Raw genomic sequence first — 18,711 nt, forward strand, 5'->3', positions numbered from 1 at the left:
CTTCTGCTTCACGCGCTCCGGTTTCCCTCCTCCGCACGACGTGAATAACGAACGACGTCCACATCGGTTGCAGCACAGCGTACGCATTGCGTTCGCGTTGCATTCGTGTCGCGTCGGAGTCGCGCTGCGTTGCAGCGGGCATCGTCAGGGTGGGGATCGAACCCACGGCCTCCTGTATACCAGGCGAGGGAGTTAACATCTCCTGGCCAGCGTGGTGATGATGCGAGAGAGACACGCAGACTCCAAATATACAGGCCTGTCTCGTAGTAGCACGAAGACCCCGCGTGTAGCCTTTTAACAGACTGTAGGGGCAAGTGCTGTTAGCGAGCACCTTTGAAGACCGCCACGACACACGAGGGGGTGGGTGGCCAGCTCCACGCCTGGCCGCCTTTGTCTCCCCAGTGATGATGTTTACACACCGCACCAGGTACTCATTTGAGGCTGAGTCGACCTAGGGGAGGCTCAGATATATCGCTGTTGGTGTTGGTGGCCGTGAGCGGGAATCGAACTGAGGCCGCCGGGTTCACCACGCTACGCATCCACACCACGTAGATGCAGGCACGCACACACGGACACACAGGCACACACGCACACGGGGACACGGGCACACACGCACACACAAAGACAAAGATCCCCCGTATAGCTTTAACAGACTGTAGGGGCAAGTGCTGTTAGCGAGCACCTATGAAGGCACACACACGGACACATGGACACACGCACACACGGACACACGCACACACGGACATGGGCACACACGGACACACGCACACGGACACACGCACACACGGGGACACACGCACACACGGGGACACACACACGGACATGGGCACACACGGACATGCACACACGGACACATGCACACACGGACACACGCACACACACGTGTAGTGGCATAGCGCTGGCTGCTGCCGGAAAAGGGGTAACTGCGGTGAACGGAAGTACTCACACCAGCAGGCCACAGTATATACGAGGGGGGGACATCTCGGGGAAAGTTCATAGAAGGGGCCAATCGGGGAGCCCCAGGAACCTGCCAGGAGGTTCCAGAAAGGGGGCGTGGCCGGGGCGGAGCAAGGCCGCGCTGGGAGTATAAAAGGGGGCCCTGAGCAGGAGCTCGGGGCTGTCGTTGGAAGTGTAATCCCCGTCGTGGCTGTTCAAGAATGTGTGAGTGAGTTGGTGTGTGGGTGAGTGGGTGAATGGGTGAGTTGGTTAATGGGTGAGTGAGTTGGTGTGTGGGTGAGTGGGTGAATGGGTGAGTTGGTTAATGGGTGAGCGAGTGGGTGTGTGGGTGAGTGGGCGAGTTGGTGAATGGGTGAGCGAGTGGGTGTGTGGGTGAGTGGGTGAATGGGTGAGCGAGTGGGTGTGTGGGTGAGTGGGTGAATGGATGAGTTGTTGAATGGGTGAGTAAATGTGTGGGTGAGTGGGTGAATGGACGAGTTGGTGAATGGATGAGTTGGTGAATGGGTGAGCGAGTGGGTAAATGGGTGAATGGATGACTGAGTGGGTGAAGGGTTCGATTCCCGCTCTCGGCCAACACCGGTGACGATCTGAACCGGTACCTGGGGCCTCCCCTAGCTCGACCCGGCCTCAAATGAGTTACCTGGTGCCGTGGTGAGTAGTGAACATCGTTACTGGGGGTGCTGACCTCCCTGCCAAGGCTACACCGGGTGGACCTTCGTCTGTATCCACACATTCGGGATGCTGCCTTTGGAACGAGAACCCCTTCACGGATACGCTGGGGAAATCCGATCGACCTTCAGCCCCCGCGCCAACGCCGCACACTGACAAAGTTGTCAAGTCGCACGCCTCGCGAGGAGCGGGACACGCGTGAGGACTAATCTCCATCTGTTCCATCTCACTCCCTTCGCTTGGGGTGGGTGTCCCGGTGGTGGTCTGGCAGCAGCAGCAGCAGCGGTGTGTGTGGACAAATCCTTGGGGGGGCCGTCCATAAATGACGTCACGCACCTGGGGGGGGGCGGTGTCAGACATTTGTGACGAGGTGGGGGGGGGGGTGTTTGAGAAATGTGACGTCACATCAAAATGCGCAACTTTCAATAAATATAGACGACACGTTCTAGTTAATTAGATAGACTTTGTAATAAATGTTTACTCCTACACCATCAGAGTACAGCGCCACGTTGAATACGCACTACAATAAATACAGACGACACGTTCTAGTTAATTAGATAGACTTTGTAATAAATGTTTACTCCTACAACATCAGAGTGCAGCGCCACATTAAATACACACTGCAATAAATATAGACACGTTCTAGCAGACACAGATATTCTGCTGTCTGTTCCACCTGAAGACGGAAGCTTGTGTTGCCTCCGAAACGTCGTGATTTAATTTAGTTTTATTTTATTTTACCTACGTGACTTTACTGAAAAAAAACCCAAAGAGTATGGCCCCCATTCAACTCGAACGGAGCCATCAAAATCAGCCCCCCAGCGGACCTCCTGTCAACTGCAGGGGTCCAGACGGCACCGCTCTCGCTCCCGACGGGCAATTGGCAGCCTCTCTCTCCTGCACTCGGCCGCACCCCCTGACGGTTTCCTGTCCGTCCGCTTTGCGGGTGCCGCGTCTTGGCCTGTATCTTGTCGGGTCTGCAGCTTGTCGCTCGCTGGGTCGCTGCGTCTCGTCGCTGCATCTTGTCGCTCGCTGGGTCGCTGTGTCTCGCGCTGTAGCTTGTCGCTCGCTGGGTTGGCGTAACGGAGCTGGAGACGAAGAGACGCGGGGAGAGACGCAGAGACACAGGTAGAGAGACAGGTAGAGAGACACAGACAGGTAAAGATACACAGAGAGACAAAGAGACACAGGTAGAGAGACAGAGAGACATAGACAGAGAGACAGATAGAGACACAGGTAGAGAGACAGAGACAGGTAGAGAGACAGGTAGAGACACAGAGACAGGTAGAGAGACAGAGAGACACAGGTATAGAGACGCAGGTAGAGAGACAGAGACAGGTAGAGAGACAGACACAGGTAGAGAGACACAGAGACACAGGTAGAGAGTGGTGGTGCAGTGGTTAGCGCACTGTGTGTGGAGAGTGGTGGTGCAGTGGTTAGCGCACTGTGTATGTGGGGAGCGGTGGGTGTAGTGGTTAGCGCACTGTGTGTGTGTGGGGGGGGAGCGGTGGGTGTAGTGGTTAGTGCACTGTGTGTGTGTGTGGGGAGTGGTGGTGTAGTGGTTAGCGCACTGTGTGTGTGTGTGGGGAGTGGTGGTGCAGTGGTTAGCGCACTGTGTGTGTGTGTGGGGAGTGGTGGTGCAGTGGTTAGCGCACTGTGTATGTGGGGAGCGGTGAGTGTAGTGGTTAGCGCACTGTGTGTGAGTGTGTGGGGAGTGGTGGTACAGTGGTTAGCGCACTGTGTGCGTGTGGGGAGTGGTGGTGCAGTGGTTAGCGCACTGTGTGAGTGAGTGGGGAGTGGTGGTGCAGTGGTTATCGCACTGTGTGTGTGGGGAGTGGTGGTGCAGTGGTTAGCGCACTGTGTGTGTGAGTAGGGAGTGGTGGTGCAGTGGTTAGCGCACTGTGTGTGTGAGTGGGGAGTGGTGGTGCAGTGGTTAGCGCACTGTGTGAGTGTGGGGAGTGGTGGTGCAGTGGTTAGCGCACTGTGTGTGGGGAGTGGTGGTGCAGTGGTTAGCGCTCTGTGTATGTGGGGAGCGGTGGGTGTAGTGGTTAGCGCACTGTGTGTGAGTGTGTGGGGAGTGGTGGTACAGTGGTTAGCGCACTGTGTGCGTGTGGGGAGTGGTGGTGCAGTGGTTAGCGCACTGTGTGTGTAGGGAGCGGTGGGTGTAGTGGTTAGCGCACTGTGTGTGTGTGGGGGGAGCGGTGGGTGTAGTGGTTAGCGCACTGTGTGTGTGTGGGGGGGGAGCGGTGGGTGTAGTGGTTTGTGCACTGTGTGTGTGTGTGTGGGGAGTGGTGGTGTAGTGGTTAGCGCACTGTGTGTGTGTGGGGAGTGGTGGTGCAGTGGCTAGCGCACTGTGTGTGTGTGGGGAGTGGTGGTGCAATGGTTAGCGCACTGTGTATGTGGGGAGCGGTGGGTGTAGTGGTTAGCGCACTGTGTGTGAGTGTGGGGAGTGGTGGTACAGTGGTTAGCGCACCGTGTGTGTGGGGAGTGGTGGTGCAGTGGTTAGCGCACTGTGTGAGTGAGTGGGGAGTGGTGGTGCAGTGGTTAGCGCACTGTGTATGTGGGGAGCGGTGGGTGTAGTGGTTAGCGCACTGTGTGTGAGTGTGGGGAGTGGTGGTACAGTGGTTAGCGCACCGTGTGTGTGGGGAGTGGTGGTGCAGTGGTTAGCGCACTGTGTGTGTGAGTAGGGAGTGGTGGTGCAGTGGTTAGCGCACTGTGTGTGTGAGTGGGGAGTGGTGGTGCAGTGGTTAGCGCACTGTGTGAGTGTGGGGAGTGGTGGTGCAGTGGTTAGCGCACTGTGTGTGGGGAGTGGTGGTGCAGTGGTTAGCGCTCTGTGTATGTGGGGAGCGGTGGGTGTAGTGGTTAGCGCACTGTGTGTGAGTGTGTGGGGAGTGGTGGTACAGTGGTTAGCGCACTGTGTGCGTGTGGGGAGTGGTGGTGCAGTGGTTAGCGCACTGTGTGTGTAGGGAGCGGTGGGTGTAGTGGTTAGCGCACTGTGTGTGTGTGGGGGGAGCGGTGGGTGTAGTGGTTAGCGCACTGTGTGTGTGTGGGGGGGGAGCGGTGGGTGTAGTGGTTTGTGCACTGTGTGTGTGTGTGGGGAGTGGTGGTGTAGTGGTTAGCGCACTGTGTGTGTGTGGGGAGTGGTGGTGCAGTGGCTAGCGCACTGTGTGTGTGTGGGGAGTGGTGGTGCAATGGTTAGCGCACTGTGTATGTGGGGAGCGGTGGGTGTAGTGGTTAGCGCACTGTGTGTGAGTGTGGGGAGTGGTGGTACAGTGGTTAGCGCACCGTGTGTGTGGGGAGTGGTGGTGCAGTGGTTAGCGCACTGTGTGAGTGAGTGGGGAGTGGTGGTGCAGTGGTTAGCGCACTGTGTATGTGGGGAGTGGTGGTGCAGTGGTTAGCGCACTGTGTGTGTGAGTAGGGAGTGGTGGTGCAGTGGTTAGCGCACTGTGTGTGTGAGTGGGGAGTGGTGGTGCAGTGGTTAGCGCACTGTGTGAGTGTGGGGAGTGGTGGTGCAGTGGTTAGCGCACTGTGTGTGGGGAGTGGTGGTGCAGTGGTTAGCGCTCTGTGTATGTGGGGAGCGGTGGGTGTAGTGGTTAGCGCACTGTGTGTGAGTGTGTGGGGAGTGGTGGTACAGTGGTTAGCGCACTGTGTGCGTGTGGGGAGTGGTGGTGCAGTGGTTAGCGCACTGTGTGTGTAGGGAGCGGTGGGTGTAGTGGTTAGCGCACTGTGTGTGTGTGGGGGGAGCGGTGGGTGTAGTGGTTAGCGCACTGTGTGTGTGTGGGGGGGGAGCGGTGGGTGTAGTGGTTTGTGCACTGTGTGTGTGTGTGGGGAGTGGTGGTGTAGTGGTTAGCGCACTGTGTGTGTGTGGGGAGTGGTGGTGCAGTGGCTAGCGCACTGTGTGTGTGTGGGGAGTGGTGGTGCAATGGTTAGCGCACTGTGTATGTGGGGAGCGGTGGGTGTAGTGGTTAGCGCACTGTGTGTGAGTGTGGGGAGTGGTGGTACAGTGGTTAGCGCACCGTGTGTGTGGGGAGTGGTGGTGCAGTGGTTAGCGCACTGTGTGAGTGAGTGGGGAGTGGTGGTGCAGTGGTTAGCGCACTGTGTATGTGGGGAGCGGTGGGTGTAGTGGTTAGCGCACTGTGTGTGAGTGTGGGGAGTGGTGGTACAGTGGTTAGCGCACCGTGTGTGTGGGGAGTGGTGGTGCAGTGGTTAGCGCACTGTGTGAGTGAGTGGGGAGTGGTGGTGCAGTGGTTAGCGCACTGTGTGTGTGTGGGGAGTGGTGGTGCAGTGGTTAGCGCACTGTGTGTATGAGTAGCGAGTGGTGGTGCAGTGGTTAGCGCACTGTGTATGAGTGGGGAGTGGGGAGTGGTGGTGCAGTGGTTAGCGCACTGTGTGAGTGTGGGGAGTGGTGGTGCAGTGGTTAGCGCACTGTGTGTGTGGGGAGTGGTGGTGCAGTGGTTAGCGCACTGTGTGTGTATGGGGAGTGGTGGTGTAGTGGTTAGCGCACTATGTGTGTGTGTGAGGAGCGGTGGGTGTAGCGGTTAGCACGCTGCGCTATGAACCTGGCGACCCGGGTTCGATTCCCGCTCACGGCCAACACCGGTGACGATTCTCTGAACCGGTCCTGGGCCTCCCCTAGGTCGACTCAGCCTCAAATGAGTACCTGGTGGGGTGTGTAAACATCGCCACTGGGGAGACAAAGGCGGTCGAGCGTGGTGGTGGCAACCCACCCCCTCGTGTGCCTTCATAGGTGCTGCTCACTAACAGCACTTGCCCCTACAGTCTGTAAAGGCTACACGGGGGATCTTTGTTTTGATTTTGTTAGTGTGATGGGGCAGTTGTGGAGAGAGTGGAGAGTTTCCCATACCTGGGCAGTGTGCTTATGACTCGCTCCAGTTTAGCAGCAGAGGTCTCACTCCGAATCAGTTGAGCGGCAATGTCTTTTCATCGGTTGCGTAACGCTGTGTGGAAGCTACCTGGTCTGTCGCTCCGTACTAAGCTTCAGGTCTTCTCGGCCACGGTCATTCCCTCTCTTCTCTGCGCTTGCGAAACGTGGACCCCCTTAATGGAACATCTTCGCCGGTTAGAAACATTTAGGCCAGCCTGCCTACGATACATCCAGGGTTTAACCAGGCTGGATTGTGTGAGGAGCTCACAAATCGTTGAAAGATCTGGGGAGGGTCCCATCGGTGAGCTCCTCCGGCAGGCAAGGCTGCGTTGGCTGGGTCATGGAGCCCGCATGCCCAGCCACCGCATGCCGAAACAGCTTTTGTTCGGCCGGATCGAGGGGGCTGAACGGGCACGGCACGGGCTAGAGAAGAGTTGGAGTGATGTGGTACAGGAGGACGTGGAGCTGAGTGGACTTGCCGATGACTGGTACCAGTGGTGTCAAGATCGGCCTCTGTGGAGGAGGCTCGTGAAGGACGCAGTTGGAGGCAGTCGCCCTCCAACAACAACGGAGGGCGGAGGAGCAACGCTCACAACAACGAGCGGAGCGCCGGGTGGCTAAAGCACAGCAGTTTGGCACATTAGGGGGCACAGGTGGTGCATCAGCCAGTAATCTCAGTCAGTCGACCCGTGGCACCTGGGTCTGCCCCGTGACCTCTTGGCAGCGGGTGTTCGACACTTCACGTGGCCTCAAGGTGCACATGGCCTGGCACAAGCGTCGTGGTGACATCACCGCCAGTTAGTGGCGAATTGCGGTTGTTATTGTGTTAGTGTGTGTGTTACTGTGTGTGTGTGTCTGTTGCAAGCGAGAATTTCATCATCACTTGCGGCTGGGGTTGCCATCGTCCCCCACTCCTCCTGATGTCGAGGGTAAATGGGCGAGGTTTAGGACTGTGACTCATGCAGCTGCGATGGCTGCTTTGGGTACGTGGTCCAGACCTCCCCAGAGAATCTGGCTGACAGAGGAGGTGTTCAGGATGTTTGAGAAAAAGCGACAAGTCCACTGTCATCGGCTACAGAATCCCACGTCAGAGAATGAGGAGGCTTACCGCAGCCTTCGCTCGGAGGTTCGGAGAGCCGTGAGGCGCTGCAAGGATGGGTGGTGGTCGCGGGTTGCTGAGGAGATGGAGTCTGCCTCAGTGGCCCGCGATCACAAATCTCTATTTAACTCCATCAAAAAATTAATCTGCAGCGCCACACCTATTACCATCATTAGGGGAAAAAACGGTGATCCAATCTCCGACCCCCAGGAACAGGTTTGCAGATTTGCTGAGCATTTCTGTGAGGTCCTGGAGGAGGGAAAATCCCTCAGCCAGGAAAACATCGTGGCAGAAAGTGAGGATTACCCTGCTGAGGCTGCGGTGCCTCAAATATTGGAAGAAGTCACCCCCTGTAAGTGGCTGGCTGAAGTGCCATCTGTTGAGGAAGTACTGAAGGCGATCCGGAGTCTTGAGACCAGGAAAGGCAGCGGGCAGAGATGATCTCCCAAGCGAAATACTGAGGGAGGGTGGCGTTTGTACACAGACTGCCCTATATGAAATCATAACAACAGTCTGGACCACTGGACGGGTTCTGCAGGATTGGAAGGATGCCCTGGTGGTCCCCCATCTTTGCTTTATTGACCTGGTCAAGGCCTATGATACCATCAGTAGGCCTGGGCTCTGGGTTGTTCTTCGTGCTTATGGAGTACCTGACCCTCTGCTCACGAACATTAAGGACCTTCATGATGGTGAGCGGGTCCGGGTAAAACTACGTGGCTGGGAGTCAGAGCCATTCCCTGTACACCTTGGGGTGCGACAGGGATGTCCTCTGGCTCCCACATTATTTAACATCTATTTTGACCACGTAGTTCGTGAAGGCTTTAATAGCTGTACCGGGGGAATCTCCATTTGGTACAGATATAATGGGAGGCTGATCGATGCCCGGGTGCAGTCAAGGGATGGCTCCCAATTGCTCAACCACGTTATGTATGCCGATGATTTGGTAATAGCTGCTCATTCAGAGGAGGAGTTGGAGACGCTGCTGCTGAGACTGGAGTGTGCCACTAAGAGATGGGGCCTTACCATCAGCCCCACCAAAACTAAGCACCTGCATCTCACTCGGACACTCCACCCCCACAACTCCCAAACGGTGATGGGGCAGTTGTGGAGAGAGTGGAGAGTTTCCCATACCTGGGCAGTGTGCTTATGACTGGCTCCAGTTTAACAGCAGAGGTCTCACTCCGAATCAGTCGAGCGGCAATGTCTTTTCATCGGTTGCGTAACGCTGTGTGGAAGCTACCTGGTCTGTCGCTCTGCACTAAGCTTCAGGTCTTCTCGGCCACGGTCATTCCCTCCCTTCTCTACGCTTGCGAAATGGACCCCCCTAATGGAACATCTTCGCCGGTTAGAAACATTTAGGCTGGCCTGCCTACGATCCATCCTGGGTTTAACCAGACTAGATTGTGTGAGGAGCTCACAAATCCTTGAAAGATCTGGGCAAGGTCCCATCGGTGAGCTCCGGCGGACAAGGCTGCGTTGGCTGGGTCATGTAGCCCGCATGCCCAGCCACCGCATTTCGAAACAGCTTTTGTTCGGCCGGATCGAGGGGGCTGGGCGGGCGCGACACGGGCTAGAGAAGAGATGGAGTGATGTGGTACAGGAGGACGTGGAGCTGAGTGGACTTGCTGATGACTGGTACCAGCGGTGTCAAGATCGGTCTCTGTGGAGGAGGCTCGTTAAGGATGCTTCTGGGCAGTTGGAGGCAGTCGCCCTCCAACAACAACGGACGGCGGAGGAGCGACGCTCACAACAACGAGCGGAGCGCCGGGTGGCTAAAGCACAGCAGGTTGGCACAGTAGGGGTGCCACAGGTGGTGCATCAGCCAGTTATCTCAGGCATCTCAGTCAGTCGACCCGTGGCACCTGGGTCTGCCCCGTGACCTGCCAGCGGGCTTTCGACACTTCAGTGGCCTGAAGGTGCACATGGCCTGGAACAAGCGTCGTGGTGATGTCACCGCCATCTAGTGGCGAATGGCGGTTGTTGTGTGTCTGTGTGTGTTAGTGTGGTGTGTTAGTGTGTTAGTGTGTGTGTTAGTGTGGGGAGCGATAGTGTAGCGGTTAGCGTGCTGCGCTATGAACCTGGCGACCCGGGTTCGTTTCCCGCTCACGGCCAACACCAGTGACGATTATCTGAACCGGTCCCAGGCCTCCCCTAGGTCGACTCAGCCTCAAATGAGTACCTGGTGCGGTGTGTAAACATTGCCACTAGGGAGACAAAGGCGGTCGGGCGTGGTGCTGGCCACCCACCCCCTCGTGTACCGTTCCGGCCTTCATAGGTGCTCGCTAACAGCACTTGCCCCTACAGTCTGTTAAGGCTATATGGGGGATCTTTGTTTGTTAGTGTGTGTGTGTGTTAGTGTGTGTTAGTGTGTGTGTTACTGTGTGTTAGTCTGTGTTAGTGTGTTAGTGTGTGTTAGTGTGTGTGTATGTTAGTGTGTGTGTGTTAGTGTGTGTGCGTTAGTGTGTTAGAGTGTGTGTTAGTGTGTGTTAGTGTGTGTGTTAGTGTGTGTTTTAGTGTGTTTGTGTGTGTTAGTGTGTGTGTTAGTGTGTATTACTGTGTGTTAGTGTGTGTCTGTGTGTACGCTGTCTAAATAGTCGCCTGAGATTCCATGTCCCTGCCTCTCAGATGGCTTCACTCGTCAAGTCTCCTCCACCTCCTCCTCCGCTCATCAAACAAGAGGCTGCTGCTGCTGATGATGATGAGGAGGAGAGCCTAGAGCCTGGGATGAGCGCTCACCTGGCGGTGAAGCGTGAAGACGCCGCCGCTGACGATGCCGACGATGACGAAGCAGCGGCAGCAGTCGGTGAGACCTCTCGGCTTGTCTCCTGCCGTCATCGTCAGCTGATTTGGACCAGGGGCGGTGCATCCGTGGGCCTCCTGAGAGAGACGCCCAGACCCAGGGATCGAACCCAGGTTCTCAGTGTCCCTAGTGCAGTGTCTCTGACACGGTCATTATGAACCCCCCTGAGAGAGAGACACCCAGACCCAGGGATCGAACCCAGGCTCTCAGTGTTCCTAGTGCAGTGTCTGACACGGTCATTATGAACCCCCTGAGAGAGAGACACCCAGACCCAGGGATTGAACCCAGGCTCTCAGTGTCCCTAGTGCAGTGTCTCTGACACGGTCATTATGAACCCCCCTGAGAGAGAGACACCCAGACCCAGAGATCGAACCCAGGCTCTCAGTGTCCCTAGTGCAGTGTCTGACACGGTCATTATGAACCCCCCTGAGAGAGAGACACCCAGACCCAGGGATCGAACCCAGGTTCTCAGTGTCCCTAGCACAGTGTCTCTGACACGGTCATTATGAACCCCCCTGAGAGAGAGACACCCAGACCCAGGGATCGAACCCAGGCTCTCAGTGTCCCTAGTGCAGTGTCTGACACGGTCATTATGAACCCCCCTGAGAAAGAGACACCCAGACCCAGGGATCGAACCCAGGCTCTCAGTGTCTCTAGTGCAGTGTCTCTGACACGGTCATTATGAACCCCCCTGAGAGAGAGACACCCAGACCCAGGGATCGAACCCAGGTTCTCAGTGTCCCTAGTGCAGTGTCTCTGACACGGTCATTATGAACCCCCTGAGAGAGAGACACCCAGACCCAGGGATCGAACCCAGGTTATCAGTGTCCCTAGTGCAGTGTCTCTGACACGGTCATTATGAACCCCCTGAGAGAGAGACACCCAGACCCAGGGATCGAACCCAGGTTCTCAGTGTCCCTAGTGCAGTGTCTGACACGGTTATTATGAACCCCCCTGAGAGAGAGACACCCAGACCCAGGGATCGAACCCAGGCTCTCAGTGTCTCGAGTGCAGTGTCTCTGACACGGTCATTATGAACCCCCCTGAGAGAGAGACACCCAGACCCAGCGATCGAACCCAGGTTCTCAGTGTCCCTAGCGCAGTGTCTCTGACACGGTCATTATGAACCCCCCTGAGAGAGAGACACCCAGACCCAGGGATCGAACCCAGGTTATCAGTGTCCCTAGTGCAGTGTCTCTGACACGGTCATTGTGAACCCCCTGAGAGAGAGACACCCAGACCCAGGGATCGAACCCAGGTTCTCAGTGTCCCTAGTGCAGTGTCTCTGACACGGTCATTATGAACCCCCCTGAGAGGGAGACACCCAGACCCAGGGATCGGACCCAGGCTCTCAGTGTCCCTAGTGCAGTGTCTCTGACACGGTCATTATGAACCCCCCTGAGAGAGACACCCAGACCCAGGGATCGAACCCAGGCTCTCAGTGTCCCTAGCTCAGTGTCTCTGACACGGTCATTATGAACCCCCCTGAGAGAGAGACACCCAGACCCAGGGATCGAACCCAGGTTATCAGTCTCCGTAGTGCAGTGTCTCTGACACGGTCATTATGAACCCCCTGAGAGAGAGACACCCAGACCCAGGGATCGAACCCAGGCTCTCAGTGTCCCTAGTGCAGTGTCTGACACAGTTATTATGAACCCCCCTGAGAGAGAGACACCCAGACCCAGGGATCGAACCCAGGCTCTCAGTGTCCCTAGTGCAGTGTCTCTGACACGGTCATTATGAACCCCCCTGAGAGAGAGACACCCAGACCCAGGGATCGAACCCAGGTTCTCAGTGTCCCTAGTGCAGTGTCTGACACGGTCAATATGAACCCCCCTGAGAGAGAGACACCCAGACCCAGGGATCGAACCCAGGCTCTCAGTGTCTCTAGTGCAGTGTCTCTGACACGGTCATTATGAACCCCCCTGAGAGAGAGACACCCAGACCCAGGGATCGAACCTAGGTTCTCAGTGTCCCTAGTGCAGTGTCTGACACAGTTATTATGAACCCCCCTGAGAGAGAGACACCCAGACCCAGGGATCGAACCCAGGCTCTCAGTGTCCCTAGTGCAGTGTCTCTGACACGGTCATTATGAACCCCCCTGAGAGAGAGACACCCAGACCCAGGGATCGAACCCAGGTTCTCAGTGTCCCTAGTGCAGTGTCTGACACGGTCAATATGAACCCCCCTGAGAGAGAGACACCCAGACCCAGGGATCGAACCCAGGCTCTCAGTGTCTCTAGTGCAGTGTCTCTGACACGGTCATTATGAACCCCCCTGAGAGAGAGACACCCAGACCCAGGGATCGAACCCAGGCTCTCAGTGTCTCTAGCGCAGTGTCTGACACGGTCATTATGAACCCCCCTGAGAGAGAGACACCCAGACCCAGGGATCGAACCCAGGCTCTCAGTGTCTCTAGTGCAGTGTCTCTGACACGGTCATTATGAACCCCCCTGAGAGAGAGACACCCAGACCCAGGGATCGAACCCAGGTTCTCAGTGTCTCTAGTGCAGTGTCTGACACGGTCATTATGAACCTTCTAGCCACCGTGATGATGGTGGTGGTGGTGGAACCCACGACCTCCTGTACACCAGGTGAGGTAGTCAACATCTCCTAGCCACCGTGATGATGATGGTGGTGGAACCCACGACCTCTTGTACACCAGGCGAGGTAGTCAACATCTCCTAGCCACCGTGATGATGATGATGATGGAACCCACGACCTCCTGTACACCAGGCGAGGTAGTCAACATCTCCTAGCCACCGTGATGATGATGGTGGTGGTGGAACCCACGACCTCCTGTACACCAGGCGAGGTAGTTAACATCTCCTAGCCACCGTGATGATGATGATGGTGGAACCCACGACCTCCTGTATACCAGGCGAGGTAGTTAACATCTCCTAGCCACCGAGATGATGATGGTGGTGGTGGAACCCACGACCTCCTGTACACCAGGCGAGGTAGTCAACATCTCCTAGCCACCGTGATGATGATGGTGGTGGCGGAACCCACGACCTCCTGCGTACCAGGCGAGGTAGTCAACATCTCCTAGCCACCGTGATGATGATGGTGATGGTGGTGGTGGAACCCACGACCTCCTGTATACCAGGCAAGGTAGTTAACATCTCCTAGCCACCGTGATGATGATGGTGGTGGAAGCCAAGACCTCCTGCACACCAGGCGAGGTAGTCAACATCTCCTAGCCACCGTGATGATGATGATGATGGTGGAACCCACGACCTCCTGTACACCAGGCGAGGTAGTCAACATCTCCTAGCCACCGTGTTGATGATGATGATGATGGTGGTGGAACCCACGACCTCCTGTACACCAGGCGAGGTAGTCAACATCTCCTAGCCACCGTGATGATGGTGGTGATGGTGGAACCCACGACCTCCTGTACACCAGGCGAGGTAGTCAACATCTCCCCTTAGCCAACGGTGGGAAGCCCCTTGCAGCGTTGCCCTTTTGTGATGCCGCAGCTGAAGGAAGCCCCGACGTGCAGCAGCAGCAGGAGGAGCAGCAGGAGGAGCAGCAGGAGGAGGAGCTGCAGCAGGAGGAGCAGCAGGAGGAGCAGCAGGAGGAGTTGGCGGGGCACGTCCCGGGATTCCGCGACTCCGGCACGCGGCAGAGGAGGAGGCCTGGGTGCAAGGTGGTGGAGGTGTGGGCGGAGGAGGTCAGAAAGTTCGTGGAGGTGGAGCTCCTGGAGGAGGAGGGGGAGGGAGACGCTGGCCGAGGTGAGACGACCCCTAACAGAACGCAGTAGCTAGCAGCAGTAGCTAACAGTAGCTAGCAGCAGTAGTAGCTAGCAGCATTAGTAGCTAGCAGGAGTAGTAGCTAGCAGTAGTAGCTAGCAGCAGTAGCTAGCAGCAGTAGCAGCAGCAGTAGTAACTAGCAGCAGTAGTAGCTAGCAGCAGTAGTAGCTAGCAGCAGTAGCTAGCAGCAGTAGCTAACAGTAGTAGCAGCTAGCAGTAGTAGCTAGCAGTAGTAGCTAGCAGCAGTAGTAGCTAGCAGTAGTAGCTAGCAGTAGTAGCTAACAGTAGTAGTAGCTAGCAGCAGTAGCTTGCAGCAGCAGTAGCTAGCAGCAGTAGTAGCTAGCAGTAGTAGCTAGCAGCAGTAGCAGCAGTAGCTAGCAGCAGCAGTAGCTAGCAGCAGTAGCTAGTAGCAGCAGTAGCTAGCAGTAGTAGCTAGCAGTAGTAGCTAGCAGCAGCAGTAGCTAGCAGCAGTAGCTAGCAGCAGCAGTAATTAGCAGCAGCAGTAGCTAGCAGCAGCAGTAGCTAGCAGTAGTAGCTAGCAGCAGCAGTAGCTAGCAGTAGTAGTAGCTAGCAGCAGTAGTAGCTAGCAGCAGTCGTAGCTAGCAGCAGTAGCTAGCAGCAGTAGTAGCTAGCAGTAGTAGTAGCTAGCAGTAGTAGCTAGCAGCAGTAGCTAACAGTAGTAGCTAGCATCAGTAGCTAGCAGCAGTAGCTAGCAGTAGCTAGCAGCAGCAGTAGCTAGCATCAGTAGCTAGCAGCAGTAGCTAGCAGCAGCAGTAGCTAGCAGCAGTAGTAGCTTGCAGCAGTAGCTAACAGTAGTAGTAGTAGCTAGCAGCAGTAGCTAGCAGTAGTAGCTAGCAGCAGTAGCTAGCAGCAGCAGTAGCTTGCAGCAGTAGCTAACAGTAGTAGTAGCTAGCAGTAGTAGCTAGCAGCAGTAGCTAGCAGCAGCAGTAGCTAGCAGCAGTAGTTGCTAGCGGCAGTAGTAGCTAGCAGTAGTAGCTAGCAGCAGCAGTAGCTAGTAGCAGCAGTAGCTAGCAGTAGTAGCTAGCAGCAGTAGCTAGCAGCAGTAGGAGCTAACAGCAGCAGTAGCTAGCAGCAGCAGTAGCTAGCAGTAGTAGCTAACAGTAGTAGCTAGCAGCAGTAGTAGCTAGCAGTAGTAGCTAGCAGCAGTAGTAGCTAGCAGTAGTAGCTAACAGTAGTAGCTAGCAGCAGTAGTAGCTAGCAGTAGTAGCTAGCAGCAGTAGTAGCTAGCAGTAGTAGCTAGCAGTAGTAGCTAGCAGCAGTAGTAGCTAGCAGTAGTAGCTAGCAGCAGTAGCTAGCAGTAGAAGTTGCTAGCAGCAGCAGTAGCTAGCAGTAGCTAGCAGCAGTAGTAGCTAGCAGCAGTAGCTAGCAGCAGCAGTAGCTAGCAGTAGTAGCCAGCAGCAGTAGCTAGCACTAGTAGTCGCTAGCAGCAGTAGCTAGCAGTAGTAGTCACTAGCAGCAGTAGTAGCTAGCAGCAGCAGTAGGTAGCAGTAGTAGCTAGCAGCAGTAGTAGCTAGCAGCAGTAGCTAGCAGCAGTAGTAGCTAGCAGCAGTAGCTAGTAGCAGCAGTAGCTAGCAGTAGTAGCTAGCAGTAGTAGCTAGCAGCAGCAGTAGCTAGCAGCAGTAGCTAGCAGCAGCAGTAATTAGCAGCAGCAGTAGCTAGCAGCAGCAGTAGCTAGCAGTAGTAGCTAGCAGCAGCAGTAGCTAGCAGTAGTAGTAGCTAGCAGCAGTAGTAGCTAGCAGCAGTCGTAGCTAGCAGCAGTAGCTAGCAGCAGTAGTAGCTAGCAGTAGTAGTAGCTAGCAGTAGTAGCTAGCAGCAGTAGCTAACAGTAGTAGCTAGCATCAGTAGCTAGCAGCAGTAGCTAGCAGTAGCTAGCAGCAGCAGTAGCTAGCATCAGTAGCTAGCAGCAGTAGCTAGCAGCAGCAGTAGCTAGCAGCAGTAGTAGCTTGCAGCAGTAGCTAACAGTAGTAGTAGTAGCTAGCAGCAGTAGCTAGCAGTAGTAGCTAGCAGCAGTAGCTAGCAGCAGCAGTAGCTTGCAGCAGTAGCTAACAGTAGTAGTAGCTAGCAGTAGTAGCTAGCAGCAGTAGCTAGCAGCAGCAGTAGCTAGCAGCAGTAGTTGCTAGCGGCAGTAGTAGCTAGCAGTAGTAGCTAGCAGCAGCAGTAGCTAGTAGCAGCAGTAGCTAGCAGTAGTAGCTAGCAGCAGTAGCTAGCAGCAGTAGGAGCTAACAGCAGCAGTAGCTAGCAGCAGCAGTAGCTAGCAGTAGTAGCTAACAGTAGTAGCTAGCAGCAGTAGTAGCTAGCAGTAGTAGCTAGCAGCAGTAGTAGCTAGCAGTAGTAGCTAACAGTAGTAGCTAGCAGCAGTAGTAGCTAGCAGTAGTAGCTAGCAGCAGTAGTAGCTAGCAGTAGTAGCTAGCAGTAGTAGCTAGCAGCAGTAGTAGCTAGCAGTAGTAGCTAGCAGCAGTAGCTAGCAGTAGAAGTTGCTAGCAGCAGCAGTAGCTAGCAGTAGCTAGCAGCAGTAGTAGCTAGCAGCAGTAGCTAGCAGCAGCAGTAGCTAGCAGTAGTAGCCAGCAGCAGTAGCTAGCACTAGTAGTCGCTAGCAGCAGTAGCTAGCAGTAGTAGTCACTAGCAGCAGTAGTAGCTAGCAGCAGCAGTAGGTAGCAGTAGTAGCTAGCAGCAGTAGTAGCTAGCAGCAGTAGCTAGCAGCAGTAGTAGCTAGCAGCAGTAGCTAGCAGCAGTAGTAGCTAGCAGCAGTAGCTAGCAGCAGTCATAGCTAGCAGCAGTAACTAGCAGCAGTAGTAGCTAGCAGCAGTAGCTAGCAGCAGCAGTAGCTAGCAGTAGTAGCTAGCAGCAGTAGTAGCTAGCAGCAGTAGCTAGCAGTAGTAGCTAGCAGCAGCAGTAGCTAGCAGCAGTAGCTAGCAGCAGCAGTAGCTAGCAGCAGTAGCTAGCAGCAGCAGTAGCTAGCAGCAGTAGCTAGCAGCAGCAGTAGCTAACAGTAGTAGCTGGCAGCAGTAGTCGCTAGCAGCAGTAGCTAGCAGCAGTAGCTAGCAGCAGCAGTAGCTAACAGTAGTAGCTGGCAGCAGTAGTAGCTAGCAGCAGTAGCTAGCAGCAGTAGCTGGCATTAGTAGTAGCTAGCAGTAGTAGTAGCTAGCATCAGTAGCTATCAGTAGTAGTAGCTAGCAGCAGTAGCTAGCAGCATCAGTACCTAGCAGCAGTAGCTAGCAGCATCAGTAGCTAGCAGCAGTAGCTAGCAGCAGCAGTAGCTAGCAGCAGTAGCTAGCAGTAGTTGCTAGCAGCAGTAGTAGCTAGCAGTAGTATCTAGCAGCAGTAGCTAGCAGCAGTGGCTAGCAGCAGTAGCTAGCAGTAGTAGTAGCTAGCAGTAGTAGCTAGCAGCAGTAGTAGCTAGCAGTAGTAGCTACCAGCAGTAGTAGCTAGCAGTAGTAGCTAGCAGCAGTAGTAGCTAGCAGCAGTAGCTAGCAGCAGTAGCTAGCAGCAATAGTAGCTAGCAGCAGTAGCTAGCAGCAGTAGCTAGCAGCAGCAGTAGCTAGCAGCAGTAGTAGCTTGCAGCAGTAGTTAACAGTAGTAGTAGCTAGCAGCAGTAGCTAGCAGCAGCAGTAGCTAGCAGTAATAGTAGCTAGCATCAGTAGCTATCAGTAGTAGTAGCTAGCAGCAGTAGCTAGCAGCAGCAGTCATAGCTAGCAGCAGTAGCTAGCAGCAGCAGTAGCTAGCAGCAGTAGCTAGCAGTAGTAGCTAGCAGCTGTAGTAGCTAGCAGTAGTAGCTAGCAGTAGTGTCTAGCAGCAGTAGCTAGCAGCAGTGGCTAGCAGTAGTAGCTAGCAGTAGTAGTAGCTAGCAGTGGTAGCTAGCAGCAGTAGTAGCTAGCAGTAGTAGCTACCAGCAGTAGTAGCTAGCAGTTGTAGCTAGCAGCAGTAGCTAGCAGCAGTAGCTAGCAGCAGTAGCTAGCAGCAATAGTAGCTAGCAGCAGTAGCTAGCAGCAGTAGCTAGCAGCAATAGTAGCTAGCAGCAGTAGTAGCTAGCAGCAGTAGTAGCTAGCAGTAGTAGCTAGCAGCAGCAGTAGCTAGCAGCAGTAGCTAGCAGCAGTAGTAGCTAGCAGCAGTAGCTAGCAGCAATAGTAGCTAGCAGCAGTAGCTAGCAGCAGTAGTAGCTAGCAGCAGTAGTAGCTAGCAGTAGTAGTTAGCAGCAGCAGTAGCTAGCAGCAGTAGCTAGCAGGAGTAGTGGCTAGCAGCAGTAGTTAGCAGCAGCAGTAGCTAGCAGCAGCAGTAGCTAGCAGTAGTAGCTAGCAGCAATAGCTAGCAGCAGTAGCTAACAGTAGTAGCTAGCAGCAGTAGCTAGCAGCAGTAGCTATCAGCAGTCGCTAGCAGCAGTCGTAGCTAGCAGCAGTAGCTAGCAGCAGTAGTAGCTAGCAGCAGTAGCTAGCAGCAGTAGCTAGCAGTAGTAGCTAGCAGCAGTAGCTAGCAGCAGTAGCTAGCAGCAGCAGTAGCTAGCAGTAGTAGCCAGCAGCAGTAGCTAGCA

The 18,711-nt window shown here is 55.1% G+C and overlaps 1 protein-coding gene across 3 annotated transcripts in view; it reads left to right on the plus strand.

The window, feature by feature from the left end:
- LOC116957913 (uncharacterized) overlaps positions 1 to 18,711 on the plus strand; it is a 69,658-nt gene that overhangs the window by 27,843 nt on the left and 23,104 nt on the right. Inside the window, exons 1-3 of one of the 3 annotated variants that reach the window (XM_032980365.2) lie at positions 2,041 to 2,784; positions 10,236 to 10,413; positions 13,893 to 14,147. In XM_032980365.2, coding sequence (XP_032836256.1) covers positions 10,236 to 10,413; positions 13,893 to 14,147 — 433 coding nt within the window. In that variant the 5' untranslated portion in view covers positions 2,041 to 2,784. Of the gene's footprint in view, positions 1 to 2,040; positions 2,785 to 10,235; positions 10,414 to 13,892; positions 14,148 to 18,711 lie in introns of those variants that run through there. The other 2 variants (XM_076054582.1, XM_076054583.1) reach the window with 2 other exon arrangements.

The sequence above is a fragment of the Petromyzon marinus genome, chromosome 66 (assembly GCF_048934315.1).
Source record: "Petromyzon marinus isolate PM22_M1 ecotype Great Lakes invasive population chromosome 66, UKy_Petmar_22M1.pri1.0, whole genome shotgun sequence".
Taxonomy (NCBI): Eukaryota; Metazoa; Chordata; class Hyperoartia; order Petromyzontiformes; family Petromyzontidae; genus Petromyzon; species Petromyzon marinus.